The sequence below is a fragment of the Cyprinodon tularosa genome, unplaced genomic scaffold (assembly GCF_016077235.1).
Source record: "Cyprinodon tularosa strain WSP-4 unplaced genomic scaffold, ASM1607723v1 ctg2, whole genome shotgun sequence".
Taxonomy (NCBI): Eukaryota; Metazoa; Chordata; class Actinopteri; order Cyprinodontiformes; family Cyprinodontidae; genus Cyprinodon; species Cyprinodon tularosa.
Window position 1 is genome coordinate 197,283 of NW_024038733.1, and position 24,313 is coordinate 221,595.

General features: G+C 38.6%; 1 protein-coding gene and 1 long non-coding RNA gene across 2 annotated transcripts; both read left to right on the forward strand.

Moving 5' to 3' along the window:
- Positions 1-4,995: 4,995 nt before the first annotated feature.
- Positions 4,996-20,892, forward strand: LOC119782982 (carcinoembryonic antigen-related cell adhesion molecule 5-like). Its single transcript, XM_038284213.1, has 7 exons — positions 4,996-5,136; positions 5,393-5,716; positions 6,220-6,501; positions 6,775-7,041; positions 12,358-12,636; positions 13,020-13,289; positions 20,783-20,892. Exons 1-7 carry the CDS (start codon positions 5,097-5,099, stop codon positions 20,890-20,892), a joined length of 1,572 nt encoding a protein of 523 aa, XP_038140141.1. The 5' UTR covers positions 4,996-5,096.
- A 296-nt stretch (positions 20,893-21,188) lies between these two features.
- Positions 21,189-22,007, forward strand: LOC119782984. The gene is made up of 3 exons (XR_005280738.1): positions 21,189-21,220; positions 21,492-21,661; positions 21,826-22,007. It is a non-coding gene; the product is annotated as an uncharacterized LOC119782984 (long non-coding RNA).
- Positions 22,008-24,313: the final 2,306 nt, after the last annotated feature.

The following is a 24,313-nucleotide window of genomic DNA, read 5'->3' on the forward strand; positions in this document are numbered from 1 at the left end:
CTCAGTAGAGAGAGCTGCCCTGAAAAGTTACAGCAGGTCTGAGTGTTTGAGTTAAATAGATGTCAGAGAGCGCCCTCCTCTGGTAAATATAATCTGTGCTTTAAACAGAGAAGTTTCATCTGTAAATCTGTTCACACAACAGAGGAGAAGAAGAAGATGCAATAGTAAAAACATACAACGATGGATGGATGAATACAACATAATTACTACATAGCTCTATCCCTGTAGAAGTAAATGTACCATGGAAATATATACAACTTAAAACAAGACATTGTCCCCAACATTCTTCCATAAGTTCATGGTATCTACTGTAGTTAGTTTATCTTAAAATAAGTTTTGCATTGTATAAAAGAATCACATGTTTTTAAGGTAAAGTAACTATATTGTCAAAATTATTTGTAAGCTTTTATATGAAGAGGAACTTTAATGACATCTCATTCCTAATCCAGTTTGATGATTGATACACTATATTGCCAAAAGTATTTGCTCACCCATCCAAATTATTGGAATCAGGTGTTCCAATCACTTCCATGGCCACAGGTGTATAAATTCAAGCACCTAGGCATGCAGACTGTTTTTACAAACATTTGTGAAAGAATGGGTCGCTCTCAGGAGCTCAGTGAATTCCAGCGTGGAACTGTGATAGGATGCCACCTGTGCAACAAATCCAGTCGTGAAATTTCCTCGCTCCTAAATATTCCACAGTCAACTGTCAGCTGTATTATAAGAAAATGGAAGTGTTTGGGAACGACAGCAACTCAGCCACGAAGTGGTAGGCCACGTAAACTGACGGAGCGGGGTCAGCGGATGCTGACGCGCATAGTGCGAAGAGGTCGCCAACTTTCTGCAGAGTCAATCACTACAGACCTCCAAACTTCATGTGGCCTTCAGATTAGCTCAAGAACAGTGCGCAGAGAGCTTCATGGAATGGGTTTCCATGGTCGAGCAGCTGCATCCAAGCCATACATCACCAAGTGCAATGCAAAGCGTCGGATGCGGTGGTGTAAAGCACGCCGCCACTGGACTCTAGAGCAGTGGAGACGCGTTCTCTGGAGTGACGAATCGCGCTTCTCCATCTGGCAATCTGATGGACGGGTCTGGGTTTGGCGGTTGCCAGGAGAACGGTACTTGTCTGACTGCATTGTGCCAAGTGTAAAGTTTGGTGGAGGGGGGATTATGGTGTGGGGTTGTTTTTCAGGAGCTGGGCTTGGCCCCTTAGTTCCAGTGAAAGGAACTCTGAATGCTTCAGCATACCAAGACATTTTGGACAATTCCATGCTCCCAACTTTGTGGGAACAGTTTGGAGCTGGCCCCTTCCTCTTCCAACATGACTGTGCACCAGTGCACAAAGCAAGGTCCATAAAGACATGGATGACAGAGTCTGGTGTGGATGAACTTGACTGGCCTGCACAGAGTCCTGACCTCAACCCGATAGAACACCTTTGGGATGAATTAGAGCGGAGACTGAGAGCCAGGCCTTCTCGTCCAACATCAGTGTGCGACCTCACAAATGCGCTTCTGGAAGAATGGTCAAAAATTCCCATAAACACACTCCTAAACCTTGTGGACAGCCTTCCCAGAAGAGTTGAAGCTGTTCTAGCTGCAAAGGGTGGACCGACGTCATATTGAACCCTATGGATTAGGAACGGGATGTCACTTAAGCTCATATGTGAGTCAAGGCAGGTGAGCAAATACTTTTGGCAATATAGTGTACATCGTGTTGGGAGCTGGAGAAAATCCCATCTTTCTCCAGCAGAGTCCGCCGTGGATCCTCTGAGGGAGCCTCCTGCACAGGTGCAGCTCATCAAGACCATCAGAGGATCCACTACATAAGCTGTCTTCAGACCTTACCTCAAGGCCGCAGTGTTGTTCCAGTTGGTCAGCGCTAAAGCCTTGCTCCTTGTGAATCTCCATGACCTTGAATCCAGATAGGATTCTAACTTCTCTCTCTGTGTTCCCAGGAAACCCGAGTCTCTTCTGTGAAAGCTCTTGGAGAGCTAACCTGCCGAGCCGACCCTCTGAGCCAAACCCTGAAGACTTTCTGAGAAATCCCAAGCAGCTCAGGACTAGAGCTGGAAGAACCAAACTAAGGTCTGTCCAAGCTAGACGTGAGACGCTGAAGCAGCTACGAACTCTGCTGATAAACTCTTCTCCAGAACCAACAGAAACTCCCTCAAGGAGAATTACTCAAGAACCCTCAAGGTACTATCTGAGCTCACTTGTAAACCAAACCCTGCCAGCAGTTCATAACAGCTCTGTCTCTCACGCAGACTCCAGTGAAACCAGGACCCAGGCCCGAACCAGATCCCAGTTCATATTGTGTTGTGCTTAATAAACTGTTGAACTTTTATCCTCGTGTCCGCCTTGTGGTGTTCTGCATAACTGGGTCTCCATTTGAGAACCCATCATGACACATCGCCAGCAACAGGAAATTTAACTATTCTTTAAATATTTTTACAAGTTTTAGGGTTATGTTCATAGTTAGATGAGAAACCTTAATTGCAGCATCTGCTCTAACTTGTCCAAGTGGTTGATATACAGGGTTGAGAGTGAGGACAATGAAGCTAAGTAGATTATCCACACGCTAAAATTTTTACACATGCAGCCATAGAAGGTATTAGAGCCTCCTGATTCCTTTATTGGGTGGTTTGATCCTAGATTGATAATGTGTACCCCTCTCAGATGTGTTTGTGAATAGATAGATACAATAAGAATTCAGCTTGCAGGCAAAGTTAGTGTGACTAAATACTTTTTAGTCACACTAAAGTCCAAACCAATTTAATTTGCTTAGCACTATTTAAAACAATCCCAGCTGATCTGAGTGCTGCAGACTACAGAAGAATAAATACATATATATAGAAGGTCGGCTGATGAGAAGTTATCAAAAAGTTATAGTCTACTGTAAACAGGAAATGCTTATTAATGTTCCACAAAGGTTAGAAATGTAATTATTGAGTCCTTTCAAGGAGGAAAGGACATTTATTTTCTGCCTTCCCTAATAGAATCTGGAGGCATTATAAAACACAAATTAAATAAAATAATGGTGTGCTATCTATACATAATGCAAAAGTAGCCTATTGTAAGTGTAACTAAAGTAGAGAGCTCATGTATTTTATTTTGTATTTTTAATATCATACCCTTTTCTAATAGTATGCTCCACCTAATGTATTGTGGTGGTGTAAAAGATACTGCTGTAACATTTCCAGATCATTTGGTTGGAATGGATTTATCTGCTGCTTTCCAGTAGCCTACATATAAAAATCCTATTTTGTAACTATATTATAATTTATGTTTTCCTTATGTTTATGACAAAAATACCAGTTTTTTAAATAATTATGAATACATATTCATTTTAAAACACTGTGTTGATATACTCTATTAAATATGGATTATTAGGTTAGGTTTAAAGTGCAACATGCTGAGAGAAGGGGAAAAAAGCAGAACAGGAACCTGTAAATGATTCATAAGTGTTGGTAAAGGTGCTGCTCAGACATTAAGCATTTTAACTTCCTTGTACATCTGTTATCAGATAGCTTCAGCAACAGAGAATCAGGACAGTTGAAGTAAGAAGCATTTTTGTAAAACTTGGAATAAGATGGAAATTTCTATAAGGTATTTAATCAACCTTGGAGTTATTGCAGGTGAGTGTTAATGTTTGATAAATCCAATAAATAATTTTATTATTCAAGGCTACTGGAAAGCAGCAGATAAATCCATTCCAACCAAATGATCTGGAAATGTTACAGCAGTATCTTTTACACCACCACAATACATTAGGTGGAGCATACTATTAGAAAAGGGTATGATATTAAAAATACCAAATAAAATACATGAGCTCTCTACTTTAGTTACACTTACAATAGGCTACTTTTGCATTATGTATAGATAGCACACCATTATTCTATTTAACTTGTTTTTTATAATGCCTCCAGATTCTATTAGGGAAGGCAGAAAATAAATGTCCTTTCCTCCTTGAAAGGACTCAATAATTACATTTCTAACCTTTGTGGAACATTAATGAACATTTCCTGTTTACAGTAGACTATAACTTTTTGATAACTTCTCATCAGCCGACCTTCTATATATATGTATTTATTCTTCTGTAGTCTGCAGCACTCAGGTCAGCTGGGATTGTTTTAAATAGTGCTAAGCAAATAAAATTGGTTTGGACTTTAGTGTGACTAAAAAGTATTTAGTCACACTAACTTTGCCTGCAAGCTGAATTTTTATGGTATCTATCTATTCACAAACACATCTGAGAGGGGTACACATTATCAATCTAGGATCAAACCACCCAATAAAGGAATCAGGAGGCTCTAATACCTTCTATGGCTGCATGTGTAAAAATTTTAGCGTGTGGATAATCTACTTAGCTTCATTGTCCTCACTCTCAACCCTGTATATCAACCACTTGGACAAGTTAGAGCAGATGCTGCAATTAAGGTTTCTCATCTAACTATGAACATAACCCTAAAACTTGTAAAAATATTTACAGAATAGTTAAATTTCCTGTTGCTGGCGATGTATCAATCATCAAACTGGATTAGGAATGAGATGTCATTAAAGTTCCTCTTCATATAAAAGCTTACAAATAATTTTGGCAATATAGTTACTTTACCTTAAAAACATGTGATTCTTTTATACAATGCAAAACTTATTTTAAGATAAACTAACTACAGTAGATACCATGAACTTATGGAAGAATGTTGGGGACAATGTCTTGTTTTAAGTTGTATATATTTCCATGGTACATTTACTTCTACAGGGATAGAGCTATGTAGTAATTATGTTGTATTCATCCATCCATCGTTGTATGTTTTTACTATTGCATCTTCTTCTTCTCCTCTGTTGTGTGAACAGATTTACAGATGAAACTTCTCTGTTTAAAGCACAGATTATATTTACCAGAGGAGGGCGCTCTCTGACATCTATTTAACTCAAACACTCAGACCTGCTGTAACTGTTCAGGGCAGCTCTCTCTACTGAGATCATTTACAGCATTTCTAGTTCACCCAGATACAGAGCAGAGCTTCTTTTAGTCTCTGTTTGAGAGCTCAGCTGTCCTGTAGTTAGACCTCAATATTTTATTCAGTGCCATGTTACGACTACTTTTTATCGTGGCTGTGGCTTTTACAGGTAGGATTCTCCTTTAATGAAAAATGTCAAATGTTTGGAAGGAATTTAACCTCAATCAGGGTTTTGTTCTTCAAAGAGCTGCCAAGTTAGACTGAATAATCTAAAAAAAAAAAATAACAAGGCTCAATTTGATAATGTAGTTTGACATTTTTAACTTTAGTTACTCATTATCAAGCTCTAGTTATTTATTGTTGTATCAGGTTTTATTTTCAAAATTTTTTAATTATTTTCTTATTATTCTTTTTGTTTCCTCCAGGTTTATGTACAGGAAGTGGTGTTTTACAAGATGGTCCATTCAATGCTACTGTTGGAGGGAAAGTATTGATAAAAACAAACTTGAATCCAACTGAAACATCTTTTACAATGGTTAACTGGCATTTTGGTGTGAAGTCCATAATATCCTCACAGTCTGAGTCAAACATAACTGTACCAGAATATGAAGGTAGGATCACCCTCTTCAGATCTACTGGATCTCTGGAGCTCAGGGATCTGAAACTCAGTGACAGTGGAGAATACAGAGTCAACATTTTTCCTGCTGGAGAGCTACCAAAGGAAGGAGAGACCACTCTCGGTATATATGGTGAGTTAATGGTAAACCAAATGAATACAATTTCATTTAAAAATTTCAAACTGACTTCTGGTTGTATCCTTATCTTAGACTTTCGCTTTCATCCATCCAATGCATTCATCACTGTAAGGGCTCTAATGCCCCCCAATTATAATTTCACATAAGTATGTATGGTGAATAATCAAAAATAGTATGTAAATAACAAACCCTTTGTTCCAACCTAGGTATACCTGTCAGACAATCTGTTAGATTTGATTTATTTCAATAAAAAACCAATACAAAACTTCAAATAATACATTTTGTTAAATAAATATAAATTATCTTCTCTATTTAAGCCATTTATGGGATCAGGCTATTTTAAATGTATGTAAAGTTAAATATGAACAAACACAGAATTTAAAATAATGAATAGGCTTGAATAAAGAAGAAATATTAACTAAATTTGATTTTGCTGATTATTTTTCCTTGTTTTAGAACATCACTTTATTTTGAGAGTTTATTTTTTCTGCCAACAGAACCAGTCTCTGATGTAACCGTCTTCCCACCAAGTGCAGACTTGGTTGAATTCAACAGCTCAGTCCATCTATCCTGCTCCTCCTCCTCTGGATCTTCTCTCTCCTTCCGCTGGTTGAACAGCAGCTCTGAGGTTACTCCCAGTGACAGGGTTCAGATCACTGATGGAGGAGCAACTCTGACTATAGTTAATGTGACCCGCTATGACCAGGGATCATACAGCTGTAATGTGTCTAATCCTGTCTCCTCTATCAGCAGTGATCCAGTAAAAATCAGTATCAGCTGTAAGTTGATAATCTGCATGCTCACTATCTGCTTAGATATTCTTCCAACCATCAGAAATCCATTCAAGATCACACCTTGTTAAAAGGATTTTCAAGATTTTCATTAACAGCTAAATCAACAATACACATCATCCTACTCTGCTTTTGATTGTTGACCAACTTTCTATATGTCTTTAATTGATATCGGCAAATAGTATCTGTATAATGATTTATCATTACTTTTTCAGTGGATGACATTTTCTTACAATTTCTGTTTTTCTTTTCTACAATCAGATGGTCCAGACAATGTAAGGTTAGAGGTGAATCCACCAGGAGAACATCATAAGACTGGCTCAGACATCATTCTGACCTGCTCTGTGGATTCGACACCTTCTGCTGAATATCAATGGTTTCTGAATGGAGGCGCTCTGACTACAACTGGACCAGAACTCAGTCTGATGAAAATTCAGATGAGTCAAAGTGGAAACTACAGCTGTCAGGCCTTTAACAGCAAAACCCAGAGATATCAAAGATCTCTGCCTTCAGCTGTTTATGTTCATGGTAGGCATGAAATATTTTTGTAAAATAAAATATCAATTAACATAGACCATCTATCATTCAGATAGAAATATTGAGGATTCCTGTGTCCTTGCTGTTTCTCACAGCTGGGCAGCAGTAAAGTAATCATTAGATCATATTTATGTATTAAGATATATCAGTCACATTGATTCACAGTTATGATCATTAAACTAAAACCTTTAAAATCCATCTGTCTAAATTCCCAACCTCTTGAACATAATGTGAGGAATGAGTAAAGCATATATATATTTACTCAGTCACAAGTATTCACGTTTCATGACAAATCACTGCAATCTTTCTGACTGCTTGTCCATTAGGCATATATGGGAGGTTACTGAGATCCAGCAGTTTTGGGACAAACAGCAGAGTACATCTATACTGTCCTTAGAGTGTCTGACTACACGCACACACAATATCACATTTCTCTGTGCTTGTGGGCACTTTCCATTGACTTTTATTTATTTCTAAGCCATTTCTACACCCTGAATCTGACCTTAACCTAAACATAACTATTATGGATTCATACCTGAATTCATAATTAATGTAAGGAGTCTTTCTAGCTTTCCAGATTTTTCCCTAAACTCATTTCATACCTCAGTCCTACACCTAACTGTTAGCAAATAGCTCTTGAAAACCAGGAAAATGTGTGTTAGGTTCAAAAATGTAGGTTCGTAAAAGAGAAACTGAGTCCACACAGGAAAGAGATTCAAACAACTCCTGCAGGAGTGGAAAAAGCCCAACCCAACTTTCAGCTCTTTCAACGACCCCCCTCCTGCATTCGTCTTTTATTAACAGAACATAACACATGGTTACAAAAGGAGTATTGTTCTGAAAGGACAATTGATCAGGTCATAAGACAGGATGCTCTACTGACTGAATCACAAGATAGAGTGGTCTCTTGACTGAATCATAAGACAGAGTGAAGCATCTCCTTGCTTCAATGTTTATAAGCACACACATTAATTTTATAATCATCAATGAATAAACATAACAATGTGCTCACTTTGCAACAACTGGTCCTCAATTTTACAGTGAAATCTAAAAGAATTTTCTCACTCTGATTCCATGAAAGGAGCAAATGAATATAGAACAATTGAATATTTTTTTTATTTATTTACCAGGAGAACACATGCATGGAGGAAATGTTTGTCCTTTTGTGTTTGTGTTTACCGAGAAAATAATTATTTTTTTTTGTTTGCGTTAATTACTTACTTGCATCTGTGGCCCTTGTGGATTTTCTTGTGTTGTCCAAAGATAGGCCGCAACAACAAGGATTATTTGTTAAAAAAAAGTTTTTACTTGTATATTAAAAAAAAGACTGGTAGAAAATTATCCATACCTTTCTTATTAATTAATGCAAAATGCCTTAATTCACACCAAGTAAATTTTGAGCATCAAAATGCATCCAACACATCATGCTTGGGCACATTGAAGTCAGATGCACATCAAGAGTTTTTGTGATGCTCTTGACATGGGTTGAGCAAATTGTTAGCAGACACATCTGAAGCAAGTTGCTGGTCTCCTGTGTAGAAAGGTGACAATGTTACTTACAACAAGTAACTAGTTTGTTACTAGTTACTTCTCCAAAATGTAACTGAGTCAGTTACTTCTGAGTGAAAGCAACTCGTTAATAGCCAAGGTAAATATTCAGTAACTTTTTATTCTTTACAATGTGAAATAATTTTTTGAAAACTTTCTTATTAATGTAATTTCAAATTCAGCAATGGAATATAATGCGTTTGATCTAAAATAATTATTTTTTAAGGTATATATATCTAAAACTAATCTGCACTATTTTGGTGTGTGTGTTTTGACAAGGGAGTTTCAATAAAACTATGTACAGGTAATGATGGTTCTTTCTTATGATAATATGAAAATTGCATTTAAAAAAAATTAAATATAAATTTATATAAAAATATATATATAAAAACATTTCAATTACATTAAACATGAGTACTTCATACGATTCCTCTCAAATTAACTGTGGAAACATGTTTATACCTTAACAATGTGGCGACATTTTAAGAGATTAGATTTGGCCATGTAATTTGCTCAAAAAGGGAATTTGCTGAATATCAGGCGACCTATTTGTAGAAAGAGGTAATGCATGCTCCATGATATACTCAACCATCAGCCCTCTCACTTGTCCTGGGTCAAGAAAAAAAAATCATCTTCACCTCTGCTCTGGAGAAATTCAACTTTTGTTGTTTAGATTTACTCACACCATCATCTTGCAACTTATTGTTAGTAAAATGTCATTTAGCCTCTAGCTTAAGGTTGCTGTGCTCTCTCTCCAGGTTTTTCTTGAGGTTACTTGTGCTATTTTTAGCCATAGACAGTTCCCTCATCCACCTTCCTCTATTGTTTTTAATGGCATCTTCTTCTTCTTCTGTTGTTCCAAAACCGTCTTCTTTTGATATAAAATAACAACAATAACTAAAAATAGTCTTCTTTTCCTCTTTAGTTAGGGTGTTGGATGTGACTTGTTCCGCTTAGATTTTTCCCACCTTAGTAACTAATAATATTACCAACATGTAGTTTCTAATGTGTGATTTGACTCCATTACTGCTGAACGTAATATATTACAATAAGGGGTTATAAAACTAACAAAATGTAACACATTTTTATTACACATGCTTGTGTATAATGGCTGCTGGAATGGAGAGAGGCTTTGCTTTATTTGCTGTGATAAGTGGGTAAACAGTAGTTTTGTAAACTAAGTAACCTAGAAAGTACTGTACACTATAAAATATTCTCTGTGCCATCAGGTCATTAAAATTATGATCAAACCTTTAAATATGCCACAACAGTTATGAGTTACTGTAAATGTCCAGAATTGGCTCCCTCAAGTCAGCCTGATTCTTTAAAATGTTCACTGATGTTTGTAAGAGCTGTTGGTCAATGCAGGCATTTTGTTAGGTATATGATAAAAACTGTATATACCTGAATACAAAATCAAACATCTTATGCAAGCAAGTTTTGACTTTATAAGTTAATCTACTGTAATTATTAATTATTAGCTGTTCTTATATTCTGTGCTATTTTCTTTTAGATGAAATTGTACATTAGTCAGGGTTCTGCCCTCTGATTAAGTTTATTTGAAGTTGTTTTCTGTCACTGTTTAGTTCTTTAGTTACTCTCTGTCGCCCCCTTGTGCTTTTTTCCTTTGGCTTCCTTCTGTGTAGTTCCATTCACACTTGCTCCATAATTATCTCATTAGCCCATCCTTTGTTCTGTTCCCCTTATATACACCACTGCAGTCACGGTTTGTTGTTTGGTTGCTTTCTCATCTCTGGCTCCTCACATTAGTTTTCTCTGATGATTTCTGGTCTTTTGGTTATTTGTGTTTATTAATTTTACCTCAATTGACTTATTAATTCTACAAGATTCACCTCTGCCTCCTGAACATTTGGGTCCTCGAAAACCTCTACTCAACCATGACAATATTCATCTGTTTTTTTGTTTTGTTTTGTTTTTTTAAGTAAACCTGTGTACTCATTCTATATACTGTAAATCCTCTAATATTAGCTTGTATTCCATTAGCAGCCGGGTCTCTAATAACGGCCTGTCTGGCTGTCGGTGGAGGTAAATAGTGGCCGTAATTTTATACAGGCCGGGGCTATAATTAGAACCAAAAGTGTTTCTGGGCAGTCCTCAACAACTTGTGATAGTAACATAGAGGTACCACTGGGGGGCAATGTTTGCTAACGAATCCAAGCCATTAGCATGGGAAGTTCAATCCTTAGCGCAGACAGTACCGCAGAGAGGAGGCCGGCTTGCTTTGTTTTTATGACCGAAATTGCGGAAAACAACTCATGAAGTTTGACCAGCTCGAAGAGTGAGATGCGTGAGAACGCTGGGGCTGTTTTTCCACCTGGATCTCCGCTCTTTTTCGCCGTCATGTCCCTCTGTTGTCAGACTACTCGCCCCCATTTCCTCTTCGCCTCGGTCGTAATGTAATGTTCTGTATACCGTTATGGTAACTGCACTTTTTCAATAAATTAACCTGGTATTTTTTTAGGTTCAAAGAGACACAAAATCTCGTTTTTATTCATTCCACTGGTAGTCTGTTTTGATCAAATAGAAATAATGGCTTGTCTCTAATTCTGGTCTCCTTCCAATAATGGCCTGGACCAAGATGTACCTGAGTGAAATAAAGGTCCCATCCTATATTAGAGGACTTACGGTATATCAATTCTTGTTCATTTTTGATGATTTTATGCTGACAGAAGTGCAGGAGCAGAGATTATGGCTTGATTGCAGTAAATTTGTCTCCCTGTCAGCTCCCAGATTAGCTTCTCTCATTGGATGATGCAGCTAATGAAACTGCAAAGGTTTATGCATCTGACATCTGCTTGTTATGCTGGTCAGCATATGAAAGCTTATAATGCCCATGATGTTCAAAAAACTTTGAGACACATCGCACAACAAGGTCAGCACGCCTTGATGCACATCCACTTTAGAATTTGCATGTAAACTGGTCTTGCATGTAAACTCAAGACATTTTTTAAAATCTGAACGCAGTATTATATGTGTCACACCAATCCTACTGTGCCTTGATTATTGTTTTGTATGTTTTTACTTGATTTTGACAATTTGTCTTTGGTAATGTAGTAGTCAGAAATCTGGCTACGCCACTGAAAGACATTAATAATAGTTTCTGTAAGACAGAAAATGCAGATATACCAGGATTATAATTTATATTAGGTTTTAATTTTTGATCTATACTGTAAATTAGTTAAGAAGATAATGAAACGGGTACTTTCAAATCCGATTCTTTTTACCCTTACAGTATATTATTTAAAAAAGATAAGTGTTAGAACATAATGGTTAAATATTTTTTCATAACATGGGATCCAGTACAACTTCTAAACTTTGAAAATTGTCAATAGTAGAGTGTTAGCCTAGCTTGGGGAGTGTTGGTCAGGTGTTTAGAGCAGTGCACTTGTTCTCTGAGAAGGTTGCAAGTACCCTCTTCAATCCCCACATCCTGCACTCTAGGTTCCTGAGCAAAAATCCTTAACCCCATTGCTCCTCGGGTGCCACACAACGGCAGCTCACTGCTCCCCAAGGATATGGGTCAAAATGCAGAGAGTTAATTTACACATTTAGAAAGTTTGTGTTATTATCAATTTCATTTCTTTTAATTTTTACTACTAACTTTTTTTGCATTATTTAACAGTTTATACCATGTATGAAAGCATTTCTTTACACCATTAAGTGTGAACAGAATTCCCTAAATAAAAGCTAGATTTCTTTGTTTTTTCTGATGAATTTTATTTTTCTTTCCACCTGAAGATCCCGTCTTTAACGTAAAAGTTACTCAGGAATCCTCCCACCTGATTGAGTTTAGCAAATCTGCCAGCTTCTTCTGCTCCTCCTCTGGCTCATCTCTCTCCTTCCGATGGATGAAAGACTCCTCTGAGATTACAGCCAGTGACAGAGTTCAGATTACGGATGGAGGATGCAATCTGACTATTGTCAATGTGACCAGAAATGACGAGGGATCATACGGCTGTGAAGTGTCCAATCCTGCGAGCAATGCTAACAGTGATCCAGTATTCTTCTCTGTCAGCTGTAAGTTATTCACATATGATAATCTCTTATTTTTAAGAAAGAAAATGCAACTTAAGCAAAGCTATCAGGGCTTTAATGACTCTAATGCTGTTTCTGCATACTTTTGGAAAATATCAGCAAATAAATTTTCTGTTAGGGAGATTCTGACAACATTAGATTTATAAAATGTATCAGTTGAATATAGATTGGTTATGTCCATATTTAACATAAGAGATCATATAGGCTTCAAATTCAGTTTCATATTTTGTCAACCTTCACTTTTTAGCATTCAAGGATAAAGGTGATGTTAAGCTAGCACTACATTAGTAATGTGTTTGAGATGTTAGAGTATAAATTTAGTTAATTGTCATTAAATATTAAATACTTATTTTCTTCAATTACAGATGGCCCAGAAAAAATCACATTAAAGGTTAATCCTGAATCTCAAAAACCATATGTGGAAGGTTCAGACATCACCTTGTCTTGTTCAGCTGACTCCAGACCTCCTGCAACGTTTTATTGGCTCCTGAATGAAAAACTTCTGCCTGATTCTGAACATGAGCTCAAGCTAATCAGTGTCCAGAGGAATCAAAGTGGAAACTACAGCTGTTGGGCCTTTAACAATAAAACCTCAGTGTATCAAACATCTCAACTTACATCTATCTCTATAGTGGGTAAGTCACAGTACAGTCACAAACTACTATGTTTGTATTTAATGGGACATACCTGCATAAATAAGTCATCCGGGTCCTGCCAACCACAGAACAGGCTATCCTGGATCTTTTGTCACTCCAGAGCAATCTGTAGTTGGATTGCTGATGATTTATGCAGCATGGTCCATCCTCTTAAGCACATTCCAAGATACAAATCAATGAGTAGTTGGGTTTTGTTGTGTATGGGCTATGCATAACAAAATTCGAAACATGAGAGTGTTCATGTTATTTCTTAGGAATGAGTTCAATGACCTAATTATAGGTGATTGGAACCCTTAATCACAATCCCTCCACCCCCCCGCTCTCTTCAGTGATGGATTTTTCCCTTTTAACAAAGATGGCTTCCTTCACCCCTCTTTCAAACCACCTATCCTTTCTGTCTAAAATCTTAGCGTTTTGGTCTTCAAAGGTTTTCTTTGGTCTTGATGTGTGGGTGTTCAGCTGAATCTTGCACAGAGTTACTGGATCTTCTGTGCTGTGCCATGTATTTGTGTAGCTGTTGTTTGGTTTCTCCAAAATAGGAGTCCAAACACACCTTATTGCACTGGACCACATAATCAATGTTTCAGCTCTGATTTTGGTGTGCTAGGGTCCGTTTCACAAAAAAGGTTTAACAAACTCAGATTCAAATCCGCATCTCTAAATCTCTGATCTAGCCTAAATTAGGGAGCTCTGAGTTTTCGGTTTCACAACGGCTTTTATGAACTGCTTTAATAAACTGTAAGTAGGTCCACTCAGAGTTAAGCACGTGCGTAACAAGTATGAAAAGCATTTATCAGTGGAGCCCCAATTCGACGAGTCACCATGACAACAGGAAATATAGACATGTTAGATATCGGTGGAAAGCTTAAAGGCACACTATGCAACATTTTTCAGTTAATTAATGTGTTCCATAACGTTATGGATGATTAAATGAGTCATTTCAGGTTGAACAAAGGTATTCTCGGCCGCCCTGGTGGTCTGTGGGGGAAATACTGCACTTGCAATTGCAGGAGCACCGACCAGCCCCACAGGCTCAGAAGTCTCGTGAGAGTCAGTCTTGCTTTACGGCGAGAACTGCTACACCCCCCTAGTTAAAAGCATTCTGTGCAGTTATGCTACGTTCACATCGGACGCAGCAAAATCGCGTCTGCTGCTTCATTTTTGCTGCTTGTACCAGTTAGTTCTGACGTGCGGCTGAAGCAGCTTTGCTGCTCTGGCTGCGCGGTGCAAAAGTGTGTCTGACGCGCTTTGGGCGGAGCTTCACTATCCTTTCTCTGCCTTGCAGCTATATTTGCTGTGATCAGTGGGAATAAAGTAGTTTTAATATGTGTTTAAGTGAGAAAATACACCTGAAAACGTAATCAGTGCCGTCAGTTCATTCAGATTATTATCCTGCCTTCAATATTTTTTCTGTCGGAGCCGCTCAGACCCCCACATACCAGCGGTGCGCCGACAGTAGGGATCCCTTCATCAGCAGCCTCTGGCCTGGTCGCCTCCTCGCGGTTCACCACGGCAGCTGGTAGGTGTTTTTCATCTAAATAATCCAAACTGCATATTCTGCCGGCAGATTTCTGCATTTTAAGTTAATTTAGGCGTCAATAAACTGTTAAAGAGGAGTGATCATCAGCGCTGTGTCTCTCTCCCTGCGTCAGATGCTTAAACGCGCCCGATGCGCTGCTTCAGCTGCTCAGACGTGCTGCGCCTGCTGCTCAAAACGCGCCGCGGGACCTTTTGCTGCGCCTTGACGTTACGTTGCATGTAAACTCGCTGCTTCTGTCGCTCCAGCTGCGGTGTGAACGAAGCATTAGTCATTCGTTGCGTTCGCCTGTCTGCTAAGCTCAAAACAACCGCGCCTGGCTTGACGGAGAAACCAGGAGAACAGCTGTGCATATTTACGACAGTGCACTTTTACTTTCGCCCTCTGGGGGGAGCCTCGCTGGAAAATCAACACCGGTTGCATAGTGTACCTTTAAATCCTCCACAATTCAACCACCAAGTTCATTTTATCGACACAGCGCACATCAAAGCACAATTAACACAGATATAGCAGCATGCCAAAATGTAAACATGACAAAGCAGCCACAACAACATACTTTTGAAAGCATCCAGAAGCAGTTCTTTAAATCCATTCTTCAATTGTTTACACTCCATTCGTCCACAAGGCTCCAGAGGTTACAACACAGAGTGACGGTGCTACAGCTGCAAAGAAGAGGAAGATGGCAAATGAGAAAATTGTTGCTTGAGTTAATGCAATATTTTATATAATGGTCTATGGCAGGGTATTTTTACATTTATTAGAAGCACTCTCCCCTCCGTTGTTCCATTTGTAGATCACTAAAATAAGAGTCTTTCTGATTAAAATCACACCCCTAGACAGAACTGTAATAATGTATTTTCTAAATTAAATTTTTGAAGCAGAAACTTAAGTGACAAATGCTGACATTTAGAATGTTTATTCTAGATGTGAAGACAATTTTTTTTTCTCTGATATCAGAAATACACTCAGTAAAGATCCACAAATCATGACAGAATATTTTAGTCCAAAGATTGATGTTTAAAAAACGAATCTTAGGGGACCAAACCAAGGGCCCACCAAGGAAAGTGGGGAAATTTTGTTGTGAGAACGATAACATTACAGGTTTATTTCTTGAATGTTGTGGATCAACAGTTTTGCCAGATTGGGTGGTTTACTGGTTTTCATTTTGATTTTGCGAGTAAGAATTGCTTTGGGCGGATGGGGATAAGTTGGGCTGGTTCAGAGTCAGATCAGCGGTTTTTGAGTTAACCTTTTAAGACACATGTCCACCAATCATTCATTATTACTGGTTCATAGCAAAGCCTCCATGACCTTTCCCCATCACTGATTGGCTAATGTCATCTGCCAGGGTATTAACAACAGAGAACTAGTGTGGTAGGGTTGTTAAAAAAATAAGAATTCTTTAAAAACCTCGCAAATTGAAGTTTTTCCCATTATTTAGTTTATAATAAGCCCCCCCAAAAAAAGTTTAAGATTTTTACCATGGCCCTAGAGGGTCGCTCATTGGTCCTCAACATAGGTCCCATTCACAGCTTTTTGCTTGCTTTAGCGATGTTTTACAACCTGAGCTATGTCCATCTAAAGTTAAATTCAATGAAGGAATTTTCATCTGTGAATTTTTTTTTCACATCATTCTCTCAATTCCTTATCTAAAATTGATCTTTACAGATTGATAGCAAGTTATTCTGACATCCACCAGGCCTCTGAATATATGTACCATTTTCAGATTTTTTGCTTGTTTAAATACATTTAGAAAATTTTTTGTAACCAGTCAAATGATGTCCAAACAGCATCTTTTTCCCAGGAATAGCTTATTGTGAACCTTTTCCACATCTAAATGTTCATACTGTGCCTGAAAAAAATATTTTTTCAGACACAGTATATACACAGTTTTATATATCTGCAGCAATGGAACTGGCCTTCACTGAGCAATGGAGCCAGCAATGAAGGCGCTCCACTGAATGATCTTGAACTGATCCACAACATGATGGATATTCGCCAAGTTGACAAGGGAGTTGCAGACTCTGTACTTGAGAAGCTTCACAACCACGGGTGGTACCTTTTATAGGAAGTTGTTCCATTTGCCATGTTCAGCAAGAGTCCAAAAATGACCAACAACTTGGAGCAAGAAATGGCTACTCAGCTATTGGCGACACCAGTACCAGAGAACATCCGTCTTAGAAAGCCAATCTTCCAAAAGGTTACCCGTGACTTTGAAAGATTTGATTGGACTCGAATCTCATGCAATGTTCCGCATTCTGGACCTCAGTACTGACTGGCTTGCCAAACCAGTCACATAGTGGTCAACCGATCCAGCATTTCTTGTTGCTGAACAAGTTGTTCAAAGTTTTTAATGACACAGCTGAGCGAGGGGTCAACCCAGTCTCATGGGAAAATGTACCCCCACTACGTTGGTCCACACTGCAAAACGTACTATAGTGGAGGTACATTAATGGCCATTTTTTGTGGTACTGTTACATTTCTTCTGCCTATACGCTTTCTATTGTCACTTTTCTATAAGTCACGTGACTTTCAAGATTCCAGCTGGGAGAAGAAAAAAAATACATATATGGCCGACATTCGCTCATTTTTTTGTGGAAAGATTAATGACTTGAGTTTGTTTTTGCATTAAAATGAGTTTTGATTACATTTCTAGTGAGAAATGTATAGTTTGTTGCCAGAATATTTACTCAGGGAATGTACATATTCACTTGCTTGTTCGTTTCTTGCAAAGATTTTTCAAGATAATGTGAAACTGTAACATTTTGGTATAAACATGGCTGAGATTTCTCTAACTTTTAGTGGGAAGATCAATAATTTCAATCAGTTTCTGCATTTAAATGGGTTTTGATTACATTTATAGCGAGAAGTGTAGGGTTTATGTACATAATATTTTATTAGTGAACATACATAATCACCCGCTTGCTAGTTTTTGCTACGGTTTTTCGGATCTCGTCAGGATTATGTGAAATTGCAACGTTTTTCTGCTACCCATCGCCTAGCATTTAGCTGCCGCCCCGATTCAACATTGAATTCTTTGTGATTTAACTCCATCTGACGGATCAAACCGGGAGAAACTAATTAAACTAGTTAAAAAAAGGATCATGGGTTAAGATCGGATGTGTTTTATTTGGAAATCTACCGGATCCTTTGTGCATTTAACTTCCTGTTTGGTGCAATCTCATTGATGGGTTTTGACCAGATTTTGACCAAAGAGGAACTAAAAAAAAAAAAAAACAATTTAAATACACAACCAGCATATCTGGAATCAATTACAGAGAGCGACTGGGACCAAAAGTTTATTAATTTCTCCCCACTGATTTCCATTCAAAATGTTTTCGATCCCACCGGGCTCTAGGGAAGGGGCGGGCATACCGCCACCTACTGTTCATGAGTGTGTTGCAACATTGTTTTACATCTATTAAATTTTATTTTTTTAATTTTGTATTCTGAAGATAAATAAATAATGCTTTCCTTAATCTATAAATATCTTTGATATTTCCTTTATTTCCCAATAATCCTTTAAGACTCCATTCTTGGCCTGTCCTTTCAACTCTTTCTCATCAATAGGTGTTCTACATTTTCTATCTCTCCACATCCTTCACATTTATCATTATTTTTCCTCCCTATTAAGCATAAATTGTCATTTAAATAAGTATGACCTACTCTTAATCTGATCATTATTATTTCTTCCCTTCGGTTTCTCTCATTAATATTTCTATTTAATACTGACTTTTGTACTTTATATAACCTTCTTCCTTTTTTATCTTCATTCCACCTTTTTTGTCATTTTTCAATTTCTTTCCTCTTAATAAATGATTTTCCTTCCCCTTTCCCTAAAGGAATTGTAATTGTTATTGCCTCCTCTAAAGCCCTTTTTGCTAATTTGTCTGCCTATTCATTTCCTTTTACCCCTTCATGTGCTGGAACCCAACAAAACCAAATATCAATGCCACTCCTGTATAATCTAAATAAACTGTGCTAAATTTCTAATACTAAATATTTCCTATCATTTCGTTCTCCCTGAATACTTTCTAAAACTGCGTTGGAATCGGTGCATACCACCAACCTGTCTGGTCTGACCTCCTTTTCTTTCCACAAATCCGTAGAAAAGGGCATGGCTACTACAGGGTGTTGAGCAGCGTAGGAAGCAGTTCCTCACTTTCTACAAAAAAACACTTGACAAGTCAGTGTAAAGCACCCATGTACCAATGTACGTGAATCCTTGGACGTTTGCCTAGATGACAGGTCTAGGTCTCCTGCTTCATTATAGATCGGGTCATGGGGGTAGAAGTCTCAGCTGAGACCCTTATACTTCCCTCTGCAGACACCTCTTTCCAACTTTGCTTGGGGATGCAGAAGGTGCCCCCAGGCCAGGAGAGAGAAGTAGTCTTTCCAGCGTGTCCTTGGTTGGCCCCTGGACCTCCTCCTGGTAAGATGCGCCTGGAACACCTCAGTGGGCATCCAAAAAAGATGTCTGAGCCACTTAAGCTAACTCTTTTTGATGGGGAGGAGAAGCAGCTCTACTCCAAAGTCCTCCCCCTCTAATGATCTCAGAATGTTGGACCCAAAATTCAAGGCGAGACAGGCAGTGGGACAGTTCAAAACATTTATTTATAACAAACAGGAAAGCGGGGCTGCTCGTCAGCTGTAGGATGAATGTCTGATTAAAAGTTCAGTCCTTTCCCGGTGAATCCAGAAGGGAGGTGAGACCACAACTTGTGGCGGGCGCTGCCCCCAGAGTTCCTGGAAAGCGAGCGGAGCAGGCACCAGCCGATGCCGAACAGCAACAGAGTCCAAAGGGGAAATCCAAAGCCGGAGACAGAAGATGGGTCCAGTTTCAGAAGCTGGTAGAATCCAGGAATAAATCCCAAAACAGATCAGACAAACAGAGCAGACAGGGGCTAGGCAAAACTCTGGATCCACAGGGCAGAAACAGGTCTCAATCAGGAAAACAGAAGAGACTTCAGAAAGCTCCAGTTAGTCTCACCAAAACGCCCGAATAATCTTGTGCTGATGGAAGGCAAGCAAACAATATAAAAAGCAGAGGAACCAGGTGGAAATGATCTGCGTTAATCAGCCGCAAAACCAATTAGACAGGGGAGCAAGGAGCAAAGGTAAAAAACGAACCATCAGCACCAAGATCATGACACACCCTATCCCTAAGGGAGAGCCCTGCCATCCTGGGGAGAAAGCTAATTTCAGCGGGTTGTATCTGGCACCTCTTTATTTTGGTCATGATTTTGGTCATGATGAATCTCATCCTGGCCGCTTCACTTTTGGCTGCAAACCGCCCCAGTGCAAAACTGTCAATGCCAGCTTTGTTTATATACCGGTAGCACATTTTGTACAGATACATTACCTCTGTCCAAGTCCTGTACATGACAAGCAAAATAAAGAATACACTACAAACAATAATTAAAATAAAAAATACTATATTAAAAAATACCATAAGCCAGTGCAAACTTGCAAAAATGCCCTGATACTTCATTGTGCTAGCCAAGAAGGACCACAGTAAATGTCAACCTTTCCAACATGATGGCTCTACATACAGTAGGGTTGCCAACAGTCCCTAAAAAAGGAAATGTCATATTTTAAGCAAGACGATTTGCAGTATATTTTAATTCAGGTTTGACTTAAATGTTTCCAAAATCAGTTCAAACAAACAAACAAACAATAAAAGGTAAAAAAAATAAATGTATAATGATAATAGAATGGAATAAAATGCCTGGTCAAGAAGATATTCAGATTAAAATAAGAAAACCTAAAAATAAAGATGTGTGATACTGAAGGCAGCTGCAAAAATAACACACTTAGCACCAAACAAGTACAGTGTACATGTGTTGTACTTTCTAACTAACTACTATATCCATATATTAGTTTTAAATATTAAGTTTTGTTAAGCTACTTTCTTGTATCTTTTGTTTTATTTTAGAAAAACAACCAAGTCTCTCTGGAGGTGCCATTGCTGGAATAGTAATAGCATGTTTGGTAGTTGCTGTTGCAGGAGCTACTGGAGGCTTCTTTATCTATAAAGAAATGTAAGTTTTTACATGTTGCAAACAACACAATAGCATACAAAATTTTGTTGAACTGTGACGAGTTATTGCAAATTTATTTTCTTGATTGTTTATATATACATTTAAAGTTAAAAAGAGTTATATTTTTTCAAACAAGTGATGATGGTAGTTGAAGTCATAATTTGTATTTAAATGTATATATTTATATTTATGTGTATTATGTTTATGTATATTAACCTCCAAAAGGAGGCTTGATCACAATGAAATGGATGACGATGCATTTGTTATTTAAAAACAGTGTTGTTTTCCTCCAATCTTTAGGGAAAAAGCTAGTCCACCATCAGCCACAAAAGGTTTGTATGAGTAACTCTCCTTGTCCTTATTAGTTTATTTTCCAAGTAACTAGTTCTCATGTAAATGTAATTTATTTTAGCTCTGTCTCCCTAGCAGGTATTTCTCAGCCCTAAAAAAGCATGGCTATGGGGTGTATTTAAATGGGCTTTAATGTATCATTTACAACAGAGCTTAAAAGAAATAACTTAATTTGTAAAGTGTTATATGCTCTTGGACCTATCATTGTCATTTGTAAAAAAAAACAATCATCTACAATATTTTTCTTTTTAGAACCAGAACATGGGTATGTTAATATGCCAGGAATAAAGGGTAATAAGAAAGAAAACGACGTCTATGAGAATGTTGCCGGGATTAAGATCAGTAAAGAAGAAGAACATGTGTATGAGGAGATGTCACACAATAAAAGGAAACAAAACAAATTAAATGTTTTCTGTTAAAAGGTAAGTTATGGTCTTGTTAGAATCTTGATAAAAAAGAAAAAATATGAAGCACTTGAATATATTTTTCTGTATTTTGTAAAAAGAAACATTGAAGCAGCGTCTTTTTTAAATTATGGTAAGTACTTGAGCATTGAGCTAATGTTTTTTTTTTTCTTATTATGCAGGTGATCAGATGAGAAACTAACAAGAGGAAGACATTTTCAGCATGGTTTTGCTGTTGTGCTTCTGGTTTTGGAGTTTAATGGATTCTTTAATTTGTTAATCATGTACCCTAATGTGATATTGTTCTAAAAGAAGTGTAACTATAATTCTCACTATAATGTGTACCTCATAAATATTCCATTTTGCTGAAAAGAAGAAGTTGTAAAAAAAAAAAGTAACAAGAACATACACTTGTCCTTTGTTGAAAAGGGGAACTGAATGCCCGATGAACATATACTGAATTAATATCAAAAAGGAAAATTGAAGCCCACCCTTTAAAGTATCATGATCACATTCTGGAAAAAGAAATATACATTCTCTGCCTCACACAGACATGGCAATAGCCGGATGTCTACAGCTCCCTCAATGAGGCCTGCCCACAAGGGTACTCATACCTAGACAAAGCCCGAACAACTGGGCGGGGTGGGGGCCTGTTTTATATCGCAGCTACTTTGCAGTGTCCCTCCTGCCTGTACCTGGTGCTTCCTCCTTCGAAAGCTTTGTTTTTAAATGCAATAATCCTTTCTCTGCCACAGTAGCTGTCATATATCGCCCCCCTAAACCACAACCAACTTTCATTGCTTTCATTTCACTGCACACTCAAATATTCTTGTTATTGGCGATCTCAATATACACATGGACTCACACACCTCCCGACTGCCGAATTCAAACAGGTTTTGGACTGTCTAAATCTCCAACAGCTCACAGATGGCCCCACCCACAGCAGAAGGCGTACTCTGGACCTTGTCATGACTGATTCCCTTCCACTCACCAGCCTCAACATATATGATGTTGGTGTCTCAGATCACCTGGCAGTTACATTTAGACTCCCCATAACCTTTCTCACCAAACCAAAACGCAATATCACTTTCAGAAACATCAAAAACATTGAATCCCTCATCCTTCAGCTCACATCTTCAGCATCTTTCCCCCTCTCCACTCTCATCAGCCGGTGACTTAACAACACAAGCCTCAACTCCATCCTGGATACTCATGCTCCTGTAATAACCCGGACTGTCACATTCACACATTCCGCTCCTTGGTTTACCAAAGACCTAAGGCAAATGAAGAGGTCTAGCCGTGTCCTGGACCGGGCATATAAAACATCTGGCCTGACGGTGCATAAATTGGCCTACCGGGAACATCGCAGAAATTATGCAACAGCCCTCTCCAAGGCCAGGTCCATTCACTACTCTTCGCTCATCAACAATAACCCAGGTAATTCCAGAAAACTCTTTTCCACAATCAGCCATATTCTCAAACCACAGGTCTCCTCCTTCTACAACCACACAGATATAAACTGCAACCGGTTTCTGGATTTCTTCATATCAAAAATAGACAGCATCCGCTTTTCACTTTCACCTTCAAACAGCACCACTATTGATACCCCTCAGACATCTCCCACACAACTCCTATCACACTTCTTTCTGCCAACACAGCAGGAGGTCAAGAACATCATCCGCAAATCTAAACCATCCACCTGCTCTTTAGATCCCCTCCCATCCCCTCTGCTCAAATCTCACCATTAATCCATTAGTCATCTCATAATCAAAATAGTAGCCAGTTTCCTGGAAAAAGGTACCGTCCCATCTACCCTTAAAACTGCCCTCATTAAACCCATCCTAAAAAAAAACACCTTGGACCCTGAACCTCTGTCAAACTACAGACCCATTTCAAACCTCCCATTCATCTCCAAACTTCTAGAAAAAGTTGTTTCCACCCAACTCCACAACCACGTTAAATGGAATAATCTGTATGAAAAATTTTAATCTGGTTTACGTCCCTCCCACAGCACAGAAACAGCTCTCATCAGAGTCACCAGCAATCTGCTGATGGCCTCTGATTCCGGTTTCACGTCCCTCCTCATTCTTCTCGACCTCTCTGCTGCGTTTGACACAGTAGATCACCACATCCTCCTTCACTGCCTCCAGCATTTCATTGGTCTTTCTGGCACTGCCCTCCACTGGTTTCACTTCTACCTCACTGACAGGACCGAGTACGTGGCCCTGGGGGAGGCAAAATCCAGACCTCACATTGCCACCTGTGGGGTCCCCCAGGGCTCCGTGCTCGGCACCACCCTATTCACCATCTACATGCTCCCCCTTAGTTGTGTCGTCGGCAGGCATGGCATCAACCTCCATTGCTATGCTGACGACACACAACTTTACATTAAAATGACTCCCCCCAGCTCCCCCGATACCTTTGTCACCGGCCTCAGCTCCGGCCTGCAAGATATAAAGGCATGCATGAGTCAAAACTTCCTGCCGTTTAATGCCTCAAAAACAGAGGCCATCCAAACTGGTACTCCTCATCAACTTCGTTCCTTTCCTCTCACCTCTGTTTCATTCTGTGGTTATACCATTCCCCTTTCTCCCTCTGTTACAAGCCTTGGGGTCAAGCTTGACCCCCACCTCTCCTTTGACAATGATGTCACCTCTATCTGCAAAACTT